At 43.4% G+C, this 12,371-nt stretch overlaps 1 protein-coding gene across 1 annotated transcript in view; it reads right to left on the minus strand.

The window, feature by feature from the left end:
- Nucleotides 1-290: 290 nt before the first annotated feature.
- Nucleotides 291-12,371, minus strand: part of mettl4 (methyltransferase like 4) — a 19,653-nt gene continuing 7,572 nt past the window's right edge. The window contains exon 8 of the mRNA XM_022767098.1: nt 291-932. Coding sequence (XP_022622819.1) covers nt 676-932 — 257 coding nt within the window. The 3' untranslated portion in view covers nt 291-675. The remainder of the gene's footprint in view (nt 933-12,371) is intronic.

Consider the following 12,371-nt stretch of genomic DNA (forward strand, 5'->3'; position numbering starts at 1 on the left):
AAAGACAGCCCTGCACCCCCCCCCNTTCTTCCTCCTCCTTCCTCTGGACAACCACAGGCTCATTAGAGAGGCTCCACCTCCACGGAAAAGGCAGGCTATACGGGCTTTACTGACAGTTAGTGAAGAGTGTGACTTTCAGAGGAAACAAGGAAATTTCACAGACAAATTATATGAGGATAGAACTGTGTGTCCTTGACAGTGCCATGGCTGAGTAGTGTGAAAAAAATGTATGTGAAAGGACGTCTACAAGCAAATCAAAATACATTCAGTATAAAATTTTATTTCGCTACGATGGGGACACATTTTGAAATTCAGTTCAAAACAGCACAAAATGAATAACAATAGAAAGAAATACTTTGATCATCTTTAAGACACATTTTGTTAAGATTACTCAAAATGGGAAATATAAAAAATATAAAAAGGCAAATATAAAAAAAACCTTGTGTTGTTGCAATGTGGTAAACGAGGTTCAAAACATAGCAGCACAGAAATGCACTTTCATCTCTCCAACTGCATCATCAGCCCTGTGATTCACTACTTTAAAAATGTACCCAGACTCAAAAAGAAATCAAAGGTCCCACATGCATGAGAAATACAGATCAAAAGGAGCTGGTATAGAAATATTCTACCGTTAAATCTTTATTAAAAACAAAGCGAAATGCTGAAGATGAGTCATTAGTCCTCAGTGGTTGGCCGGTGAAGAGGAGGAGAGGATTCTGCAGGTGACTCGGATGCTGGTGTGACTGCGGGTTCGTCTGTGCAGATCCCATCTTTAGAAACGTCTGTTGGATCATCTGCAGGAGTCAGAGCGAAATAGCTCGAGTTCTGAAATTTGAGCACTTCATTGCCCCAGCTGGTCCAACCGGGTTGCAGGCTTCGAGCGAACAGCTCCAAGCACGTGGCTTCGGCTCCAACATACAGCTTCAACACCTCTACGGAGAGGAAGAAATGAGGAAGAGGAATGATCATGGATGGATTAACTCACTATAGCGCCTGACACAATAAAGCTGTTGGGCCTAATGTTCAATTCAAAATGACATGTATCAACAACTGGGGGCACAAAACACGGCTTGAGCTGCTACACTATCAGAAATGCAACAGAATTGGACCAATTTGTGTATCAGATGCTTATGTTTCTGTTCCTGTGTAGTCGAGTATAAATGTAGTTTCTAGGAGACAAGATTACATGAGGACACAGATGTACACACAAAAGCCCATGAGTGATGCGGTACATGTTACTGCCAATGGTTTGTGGTGGTAATATGCCCAGGAGGGCAGCAATATGCCAGCAAAAGCAGGGAAGAAGAAGACTGCCACACAGCAAACAATGCAGCTTTCAAACTTTTCAGAAAAACTAGCAAATGCAAAAGTTTTTAGATTTTTTTTTGAGGAAGGAAATGCACTCATCAAGTTTGTTAGACCTCAAAGATACACAAAATGCAGTGACCCTGCGGCTTTCAGGTGCCAGGTATGTTTGCCCACTTGATAATTCAACCTTGGGAAGAACAAGAGATAATAAATTCAATTGTAAATTTTAATGAATTTAAAGTTGGGTTGTAAAATTACTGCACTGCAACCATTTCTTATGGGAGCACTTTGCTTGTTACTCTGTAAAAGTCAGAGGACAGCGCTGGCAACCGCCCAGCTCCATCACACCATAGCACAGGGTTTTCTATGTGGACTGGCAGTGACCTTGAGTCTATAAGTGATGATATTCCAGCAGCAGCAGCAGCAGCATACCTGACAGATACGTTTCACTTCCTCCCCTTTGCTACTCTGTCTGCTCTTGTGCAGGCTCAAACCACCCTGACACTCGACTCAGCCAACAGTCAGGGAGTTAATGAGCTCAAAAGCCTGATCCCCTAACCGATCTAACCTGCACGATGCGGTGTCCTGCCTCCCGTTTTCTCTTCCTATGCATGTCACAGAGACAGAGTCACGGAGTGGAAAGGCCAAACATGCAGCTCTCCGACTAATTCAGCCCGAACCGGTGACTCAGCTCTCAAAGTTGAACAGAGAATAAAAGGTCTAATTATGCTTTTAACTCTGAAATGGGACAACATATGAAACTTCTAGCAAGAAAGGCCTGAGGCAAAGGAAGGTGTTACTTAACTGCTGTCTAGACAAGTAACATTTTCAGTCTTATACATTCTGCTTTGCAAGTTTCTCGTAGTCTCTCCAGAGTTGATTCAGGATTATCCAAGCCGCAGAGAACTAATTATGTTGTCCAGAACTGCTCAGTTTGATCAATCACAGCACAATAAATAATTCTATAGTCAAGTTTTAATCACTATTACCATGGTTGGTCATAGAAAATGTCATAGATTTAAACATAGATCTTTTTAAAGTCTCATGTTTCCTATCTTTTCAATAGAATGAAAACCAAAATGAAAAATAAAAACCAACTAAAGTTTGAATCATGAATCAAAAGCACTGCTATACCGATCTCTGTGTTGTCATGTTTTGACAGGTTCAAGTCTAGGTTCAACAGACAACATGTCAGTGAGATGTAGTGTAGATAATGGTGGGGCAGAGTACACAGCAACCAATAGTGCATGACAGTGTTGGATTGTCCGCCTGGGTGCAGTTACTCTTTCAAGCTGCTCTATTCAATATTTTTTATATCAACAATGGATAAAATGACTACGTATAATCTGAACGGGGTCGAATCATCACTCGATTCTGTCGTTCCCTTGACTTTGCGAGATGTTTTAAAAACTTTAAAGTTTACTGTTTTGGTTCACTCTCACCATTATCATCCTTTTCAGCACCAGGAAAAGCTCTAAAAACCCCACTGTCCCTTTTCAGCACCAGACAGACGAAGTTGTTGAGTAGCAGCTAAACACAGTGCAGCATTTAGCAGCTTAGCAGCCAGATATTTCCCTCAGGAGCAGTTGAGAGCAAAAAAGAAGAGTGAATGTAGGGCTTAAATTTGCCATTTCACCTTTATAAGGTGATAATACATCAAAGTATGTGGCCAAAGGAGCTCAGGGTATTTCTGGAATAAAAAAAAGAAAAGACAGAAGCCCATAATCTAACCTAATTTTGACTTCCTTACACTGCTTTTCAGAATTTATTAAATAGATTTCAAAGATCACATTTACGGCACAGAGGGGATCACATCAATTTCATCGTCCTCAGGGGATCCCAAATTATATTACATATTGAGAATTCAAACGCTCTACAAGCAGCCCCTAGTGGCATTGCTGCTCCTTACACCCAACTGGAACAAGGTGATCTGAATCATCTGACATACGACTGAGTCACAGTCGAAAACAAAAGGCAATTAGACAACTGGCATCAGGGTTTCAAGACTCTGGAACGACCAATATGGAGAGCTGACAAATATGGATAATGCTTGATTTCTATGTGTTTTTAATTAGACTGTTTTCATTTTTAACTGATGGGATAGTTGACAAGGAAGGCTTAATGTTGTAGCTGCCAATGAAACATACTGGTAAATACATCACAGTCACAAATAATTTCCCAGTCAACACTAATGCAACCCACACCACTGGCAGTGTGCCTCTTTCTGAAATGAATATTAGGAGCAGCCACTTAACCACTGATTAAAATACCAAGATACCAAGTTGGGAAAAGACTTTTTTTTCTAAAGTTGCGGGGGGGGGGGGGGGGTAGTTAATAAAAACCACACGTCTTGTCAGAGCAAAGTGCAAACACTTATTTTTTGCAGCTTGACCATCTGGCAACGATGTGTCGTATCCGTAGTGGAGTAATGGTGTCCCTTATCTCTCCATAGCAACCACGAATGTCAGACCCCCCCCCGCAACTTTAGAAAAAAAAGTTCTTTCCAACTTGGTATCTTGGTATTTTAATCAGTGGTTAAGTGCTGCTCCTAATATTCATTTCAGAAAGAGGCACACTGCCAGTGGTGTGGGTTGCATTAGTGTTGACTGGGAAATTATTTGTGACTGTGATGTATTTACCAGTATGTTTCATTGGGCAGCTACAACATTAAGCCTTCCTTGTCAACTATCCCATCAGTTAATGAAAACAGTCTAATTAAAAACACACATAGAAATCAGCTTATCCATATTTGTCAGCTCTCCATATTGGTCGTTCCAGAGTCTTGAAACCCTGATGCCAGTTTGTCTAATTGCTTTTGTTTTCGACTGTGACTCAGTCGTATGTCAGATGATTCAGATCACCTTTGTTCCAGTGGGTGTGAAGGAGCAGCAATGCCACTAGGGGCTGCTTGTAGAGCGTTTGAATTCTCAATATGTAATATAATTTGGGATCCCTGAGGACGATGAAATTGATGTGATCCCCTCTGTGCCGTAAATGTGATTTTGAAATCTATTTAATAAATTCTGAAAAGCAGTGTAAGGAAGTCAAAATTAGGTTAGATTATGGGCTTCTGTCTTTTCTTTTTTTTTATTCCAGAAATACCCTGAGCTCCTTTGGCCACATACTTTGATGTATTATCACCTTATAAAGGTGAAATGGCAAATTTTAAGCCCTACATTCACTCTTCTTTTTTGCTCTCAACTGCTCCTGAGGGAAATATCTGGCTGCTAAGCTGCTAAATGCTGCACTGTGTTTAGCTGCTACTCAACAACTTCGTCTGTCTGGTGCTGAAAAGGGACAGTGGGGTTTTTAGAGCTTTTCCTGGTGCTGAAAAGGATGATAATGGTGAGAGTGAACCAAAACAGTAAACTTTAAAGTTTTTAAAAAACATCTCGCAAAGTCAAGGGAACGACAGAATCGAGTGATGATTCGACCCCGTCAGATTATACGTAGTCATTTTATCCATTGTTGATATAAAAAATATTGAATAGAGCAGCTTGAAAGAGAACTGCACCCAGGCGGACAATCACCCACTGTCATGCACTATTGGTTGCTGTGTACTCTGCCCCACCATTATTACACTACATCTCACTGACATGTTGTCTGTTGAACCTAGACTTGAACTGTGGTTGACCGGTGATTGCCCGAGGGTGGGCTAACCAGCTGTGATTTCGTTGCAGATGCCTGATTCACAACACAGAGATCGGTATAGCAGTGCTTGATTCATGATTCAACTTTTATGTTTTTATTTTCTCATTTTGGTTTTCATTTCATTGAAAGATAGGACATGAGGACTCTAAAAAGATCTATGTTTAAATCTATGACATTTTTCCTATGACCCAACCATGGTAATAGTTGATTAAAAACTGTACTTGAGATTATTTATGTTGCTGTGAGTATCAACTGAGCAAGTTCTGGACAACAAATTAGTTCTCTGCGCTTGGATAATCCTGAAACAGGACGATACGAAAACTGGAGAGAGCAAGGAATGTTATAAGGACTGGAATGTACTTTGTTCTAAGACACAGTTAGTAACCTTTCCTTTGCTCTTAGGCCGTTCTGCTTAATTTCGTCTGTCTAGCTGAATGATGCCTAGCTACGGATTGAAATAGGTTATAAGTGGTTAAAAAATTAATTAGTGGATGAAGAGTTTGAAAGGTAATAAACAAAGTATAAAATTTTAAAAGGAGGAATCGAAAAATAATGGAACATCGGAGAAATGTAATGAATAAGATGGTACAAGTTTGAAGTACATATACAGCGGGTGGACAGGAGTGAACAACACATTGAACATTTTGGGTGAGCAAGAATGGCAGGTGAGAAGAATTTCAGGTATATACAGCATCGTACGAGATGTGGAACCAGATGTCGAGGCATTCATGATATGGCCATACCTCGGCATCAAGGTTGATAGGACTTCATGAGTCAGTCTGATAGGCTCCATCCTTCACTAGCAGTCCATCCCAGGATGCGTCTTGCACTCCTATTTAGTCTCTCCAAGCTCCTGCCCATGTGCGAGGAATGGGAGCATTAAAGGTCACGTGCAGCCCTGTCTTGCAGCGTAGCTTCTTGATTTCAGGGTCGTCTGTGTTAACCTGAAAGCTCTCTGCATGCCACAATGAAAATTCGTGCTCTGTCCGACTCAAGTGTTTTTCACAGGTCCACGTATGGAACAGAAAGCGTCTCAAGGCATTGATTGAGCTGCGAGGTTGACAATCGATTCAATAACTTCCAAGTGACGCTCTTGTACTTAGGCAGCGAAATGACCGCCACCCCCTCCCCTTTTTTGGCTTCTAGGGCGTTTCTCAGCAGCTCCACCTCCGTGTTCCGCCGTGTGGTGACGCTCCAGGGCCAAAAACGTCAAGCCCTACATGATAAATGGCGGGCCATTGTCCCTGTCCGCCGGCAGGTCAGACATCTTTTGAATTCTCTCCTCTGCCCCCAAACTTCTTAAGCAGATGACACTTTGGGAATATGAATGCTAGAGATGAGTCTCCTTCCTCCTACTATCCAGACACCAGCCAGTCCGCAATGCACCCTCTGTCAAGTGGCGACCTTGGTGGGCTAATCTTTTCATGATAGTGGGTCGGACCTGAGAGAGTGGTCACATGATGACCAGCTGGTAGGATGAAGTGGATGTTTTCTCTTGGTCTTCCAAATATGCCCTGTGTATCCGTCCTCACAACCTCTAATCAATCCACTCTGGTGCAATGAAGGGATCAAGGCTTTGCAAGGGACTTTGGCATGAACTCCTGATGCCTGTTGTTAGACATTTTAGCTTCCATACCATGGGCGCGCTCCTTATACACACCTCCTGCACTGCCTTGAAGATGTGCTCCCTTCGCTTGAGACGCGTACTTGGTGAGTGGTTGGCCACAACTGAATGCCATCCCTTAATCCATCAGTCTTTGTCTCTACCGGAAAAATGACTTGGCTACATGAACAAGACTTGCCATGCCCTCTTACTAGAGTCTCCAAACAGAGAAGCGTTCAAATCTTGTAGCTCCAGAGAACTGCTCTGTGGACCTTGTTAGAGACAGGTAACTTGGGGGCCGTATGTCTTTATCTGAATCTGGTTGGCACAAGCTCAAACGATTCCATTTCACTCTTCCTGGCTGGAACTTGACTGTTTGAGAAAGGAGGGCCAAGCAACCAACTGGATGAGACCCAGGTGAGCCGCTGTGAACTAGACCTGGTTCCATGGTCTGCAGGGTTTTCATTAGTCAACACATACTGCCACTGTTTCGGTTCGGTGGAACTCCGAAATTGCGAGCTACTCGTTAGCTACATAGGTATAAGAACCTCCGTGAACTGTTGTGGATGTAGCAGCAACAATGCGACTGTCTGTGAAAAACCTAACCGCTTGCCAACTCTACATCATATTTCAGAATGGATTCACCTTCTGGCCAGCGTCGACGCCAAGACTGCTGCGCACAGTAGTTCTGACTCCAGGCGTGGTATGGTTGTTCATGGGGTAAATGGAGCTAGCTTTGATTTTCCATTACAAACCCTACATGCATTTTCCATAAAGTCCAAGGCCACGCAGGTAGGCTAACAGCAGCTATCGCCATAAAGTCGAAGCATCAAGCCACACACATAATTCTACTCCATTTACAAACATGAAATAGAGACATGAATCGTATGCTCTCTGAATGGCAAACCTGTTCAAGCTCTGTAAAGAGTCAGGTCCATGCTTCCAACTGTGTCTCTTTTCCAGCGGAAGAGGTTGTGTCCCACTCATGCCTGCTCTGAGGAAATATCTCTCACCAATGCTTTGCCTTGGACCGTGATGGGGGGAAAGCGAATCCAAGGGGATCATAAAGACTATTTACCGTGGACAGCATGCCTCTCCCGAGTGAATGGCTTAACGTCCTCTTGACACTGCTGAAGAGTGAAAACTGTTCAGTCTGGAGTTCCCAGCTTAAACCCAAACTCCTCTGGAGGGGGCAAGGGGTCTGCTCCCAAATCTAGATCCTTAAAGTCAGATGCTCGTTCTTCCAACCAGGTAAGGCCTCGCATGAGCCTTTGTGCTGGTTTGAAGCTATCTTGTGAAGTCTTAAGTTTTTTTGAGTCAGCCAGAAGGCTCTTGGTTCGCTGCTAGGAGATCGATAGGCTTGCATCCTCCTTGGCGCAACTGAAGCAAGTCGCGTCATCGACATAGAAACTTCTGAAGACGAAATGCTTGCATCGTACCCTGTTCGTGCTCTCCATGTTCTGGGCAGGCTTTCCTCATCCCATATGTTGCACAGCTGGGGACGGGCTGTTCCCGAACACACGAGTTCGTGCACAGTCAATCCAAGTAGTCAAATGATTTTCCTTGTCTGGATTATTATCTTTGTACCACAGAACTGAAGGAAATGGCCGGTGATGCCTGTCTTGACCTTGAACGCATGAACTTCTGTTCTACATCGCAGTGACAGCTTATTTGTTCCCGCCTGAACCTTAGTAGAACAACCAATTAGTGTGTGTTGAGGTTGGTTCCCACTGGAGAAGGGCACATTCAACGACGTTCCCTTTGTACTTCAGGCAAACTAGAGTCAAAACAACTCTTATTTTTCCAGGTTTCTGGGGGTGGTAAACCCCAAAAGGTCGGCAAAGACAACACTCCTGCCCTGGGTTTTGTAGTTGAGGAGTCTGGTTCTGGCCTGGTGGTTGTCAAATGACCTTCTGCATAAAATCAAAAGAAGTGCTCCATTCATTTCAGGTCTCCTTCTGAACGAGCCGTTTTTTTTGGAGTAGATGAGGAGTCTGCTGGGAGGCTTGTTTCTCTTGTTATTTGTAAGGGGCTTACCGAGGTGAACGAAAAGGGTAGCGGAGCCACCCTATAGTGTTTATCCGTCGTCTATGAACACGTTATTGTCCATTAATGCGAGAAAATCACCTAGCTGTCATCCACTAACATGGCTAGTTTTGTCATCCTCAGGCGCTTTGAAAGACACCTTCCCCCAAACACAAATCTTTACATGTCTCTTGAAAGATCTCCTATGTGAGATGGCCGTTAGAAGACTGCACTGGTTGGGCCTTTAAAGCCTCTCCCTTATATGAAGATTGTTAAGGTGCATGGCTTGAGGAACGAGAGCGTCCAGTTTGATGGACATGAGTCTTGTAAGCGTTGACCTCCTCTGTCTTGTGAGCACCTACCTAAGCATAACTCCCCAATAGACCCAGCAAGGTCAAGGCGCTGGGCGTACGGTGAGTTGTTTGAGGTCCGTTACGACTGTCAGCGTACCTTATGCAAGCTCAAAAAATGTCTCTTCTAAGCAGAAGCAGGAATTTGGGAGCACTATCGTCAAGCGGGAGGGATCTTATCAGCCATGGTCCGGAGGTGAGGAAAAATATTGGTTGCACTCGGGGTTGGGATCTTCTGATCTGTCGTCAGGCAGGTAATTTACACTGCCAACAAGGTGGGAAGTGTCCACCTTAGTTTTTCCCGTCAAGTGAACTCACTATGATGTTAACTCGCTTTCCTCCCCTGCAGTCTCAACTGTTGCAAGAGCATGTTTTTAAAGTGTAGGGGGATTTGCACTGCTTGTTGATGTTCCAATAGATTGAAGAACTCTGATTTTACTAAAGACCGGTTGCTTTGGTCATCGGTACCTGCGTACACTCTGTGACACTTACCTTGGATAAGTCGGAGTGGGAAACCTTGACCAAGCAGATTTTTTTGAACAAGACCCTTGGGTTTTTGGGGCACCGCCCGCATATCTCGGTGCACTTGGAAGTGACTATAGGAGGTGCAATGTCTTCACTCTCCCCGCTTTTGCTTGTCCCTCAGGTGAGTGTTCAGCTTGCCACGCAAACTGACATGGGGCTGGACCAGGATGCATCGCTGAGGTATGTTTGTCACTCTCCACACTCTACCACATTTAAGCGTAGTCTTGCAATCTTAGCCATATGCTTGTGTCTAGCACAACATCGAAAACGTCGAATTGTTCCTTAAGTATGTTTTTCTGTCATCAAGATGTTCTTTCTGAACCCACGACATTTTGAACAGCGGTGAGGTTTGTTATGTATAGGACAATTGTTTTGTCCGGTTCAATTTCTTCAAGCTGTGCCAGCTTGAGTGCACGCAACTGCGGCAGTGACATCAGTTTCTCCTATACAGTCACAGCTGATTTGTGAGGTAATTTTTTGGGTGCTTTTCAACTTGGGTGATGGGGGTAGAGGAAAGGTTAAATGCAAACTGGGCATCGTTGCGTGTCTTACCTGGAACATTTACATAGTCAACAAAAAAGCTTGAATGGTGGGAAAGGGACATGGTAATCCTCCTTATATTGGATCGCTGTGCAATCCAGCGTTCCCGGAGTGAGAAGGGAAGCTTTTTCAACTATTGGATTCACACCTCTAGCTGGTGTCCAGAATACATGAGTCCAAGGCAAGAATCCCTCCAGTCTTTGCTGCTTCTAGCTCTTTCAAAGTCACCTAACTCTCTTGAGCTTATGTGTGTTTGTTTAGAAGATAGTTGGGAAAAGTATCTACTTTTTTCATTAGAGCACTTTCATCACCGTCTGGGCTTCCGTATGTTTCTCCCAAGCGTTCCATACAATTATAACACTTGCTCGAGGATTATTCTACAATGTACTGATCTTATCCGCTGGCTTGAAGCTGATGACTCGGGCCGGAGCATTTGACCCAGTAGGTTGAAGCTTTCTTCCTGCTTCAGATAGGTTTAGCTCCCTTGTGGCTGCAAGGAAAGACACTTTCCAAGACCAGTAATGTTTCTGGGCATGCATCAAGGCAAGGAGGCCAGAGCTCACCATGCTCTCTTCTCATTTAAGATAGTGGGCCTAAGTCATGGGTTTGAGGGTAAAGGTGAGTATTTGTTATAGTTGCTGGGGCAGGGTGAGGGAGCTGGAGGGAGTAGCCTGATGTTATTTCTTTTGAGTGTCAGGAGTAACGGTGAAATATTTATGCCTGGCAAAAATACCTTTGGGGCAGGGGAGGATCATAGTGTTCCCAGTAACCGTTCTGTGTTCCAGTTTCCTGCCTTAAAAGACCTCATACAGTGGAATCTTGGTGCCTTGTTGCCTAGAGGGACGGGCTTTTCAAACTTGTTTCACGACACAGGATTGGGTGGCAGCTAGCATAGGCATCTTGAAGTTCTGGTGGAAGCATGTGTATCAAATTGCTGAGTTTCTATAAGTCTTTCGTGCGTTTTTATGCATCGGATCTTCAAGAGCTAAATCTGTAAACTCACCAAGAGTGTCTTTTCGTCAAATTCGACTGGCTGCTGTCTGCTTTTTCTAAAATATTGCAGCCTCTTCTTGAATGCCGGCAGTAGGCCTCTTCTCTTGTTTTTAACACGTGAAGACTTGCCTCTATTGAAGCCTTTTTCTTTTCATCAGTGGCTGCCTCCTTTTCTGCAAAGGATACTGTTAATTTTTGTGGCTTCCGCCTTAGCTCTGGCCCCTAGTCGCAGCAAGCGCTGACAGATGTCCGGGGATGAAGGCTCTGGAGGACTTGTGTGACGCCGAGACTCGAGACCCTCGTCTTCAAGCTTTGAGACCGACGTTCATCCTGCTACTCATCTTGCAAATCTTTCTGCGTGCTGTCTCAAAGTTGTTCAATTGCCTTTTCCCGCTGAGTGTCAATCATTTTAATCTAATTCTGTCCTGGATAATACGTGAGCTGTATCGTAGACAGATAGCTAACAAACAAAGACCCCTAGGTCTTTGAATTCCAGGTTGAAGCTGTTTACTGAAATCTTCGTTTCTTTCTTTCTTTGTAAAACATGAACAGAATGAAATAACACAGAAATGTAGCAATATGAAAGGAAAAATAACATGCAACAACACTGGTCACACTTTCTTCCAATTTTCAGGGTTACAGATCAGTAAGTACACAATATTAAGCAAGCAAACAACAATCTTTTATAAGTATCCTTTCAACGATTCGTAACAGCAATAAACAGTAATGTCAGTGGTTGTACACAAACATATAATTACAACGTAAATGAGCTTGCTAATGAGTTTGAATATGCATGCTATAGCTACGATATTGTTAACAATTAGCCATCGTAAGAATTTTTTACAAAGCCAAAGTATATAAAAAGGTTTTCTACTTTCATGATGCGCTTTAAACAACCTTTAAACTTCAACTTAAATGTGGCTAAGATTCGGCCCATACCTTACTGATGATGCTAGCTCCAAAGGCCTCCGACAAAAACCATGCGGTTGGTATGCACAGTCCTGGCATGTGTTCTGCAGTCACTTCAGCAAGTCAGCCTTTTTAATAGGTGTAAAACCTGACCATGCCACTAAGGACGCCAACTAACATTATTTAGACACTGACAGAGAGTAAGAACACTCCCCGCTTGGTATACATATGTTATACACTATTTACTCTTATCTTCTGTGAACATAAGTAAAAACAACAATCGCTAATGGGCCCTAAGAATACTCTTTAGAACCCCCTGGCTTAAGAGTCTTTACCATAACCTTACGGACACTTGAAGTCTGAGCTGGCAATGGTCCTTACTTATCCGACCAAGAGGCCCACTATTACGTTTTGCTTGAACGTCTTAATGCAAAAACAATGTCACCTCCTGGATGTCAGGTTTCTTG

Source organism: Seriola dumerili, unplaced genomic scaffold, assembly GCF_002260705.1.
Source record: "Seriola dumerili isolate Sdu_G_001 unplaced genomic scaffold, Sdu_1.0 BDQW01001124.1, whole genome shotgun sequence".
In the NCBI taxonomy this organism is placed as follows: Eukaryota; Metazoa; Chordata; class Actinopteri; order Carangiformes; family Carangidae; genus Seriola; species Seriola dumerili.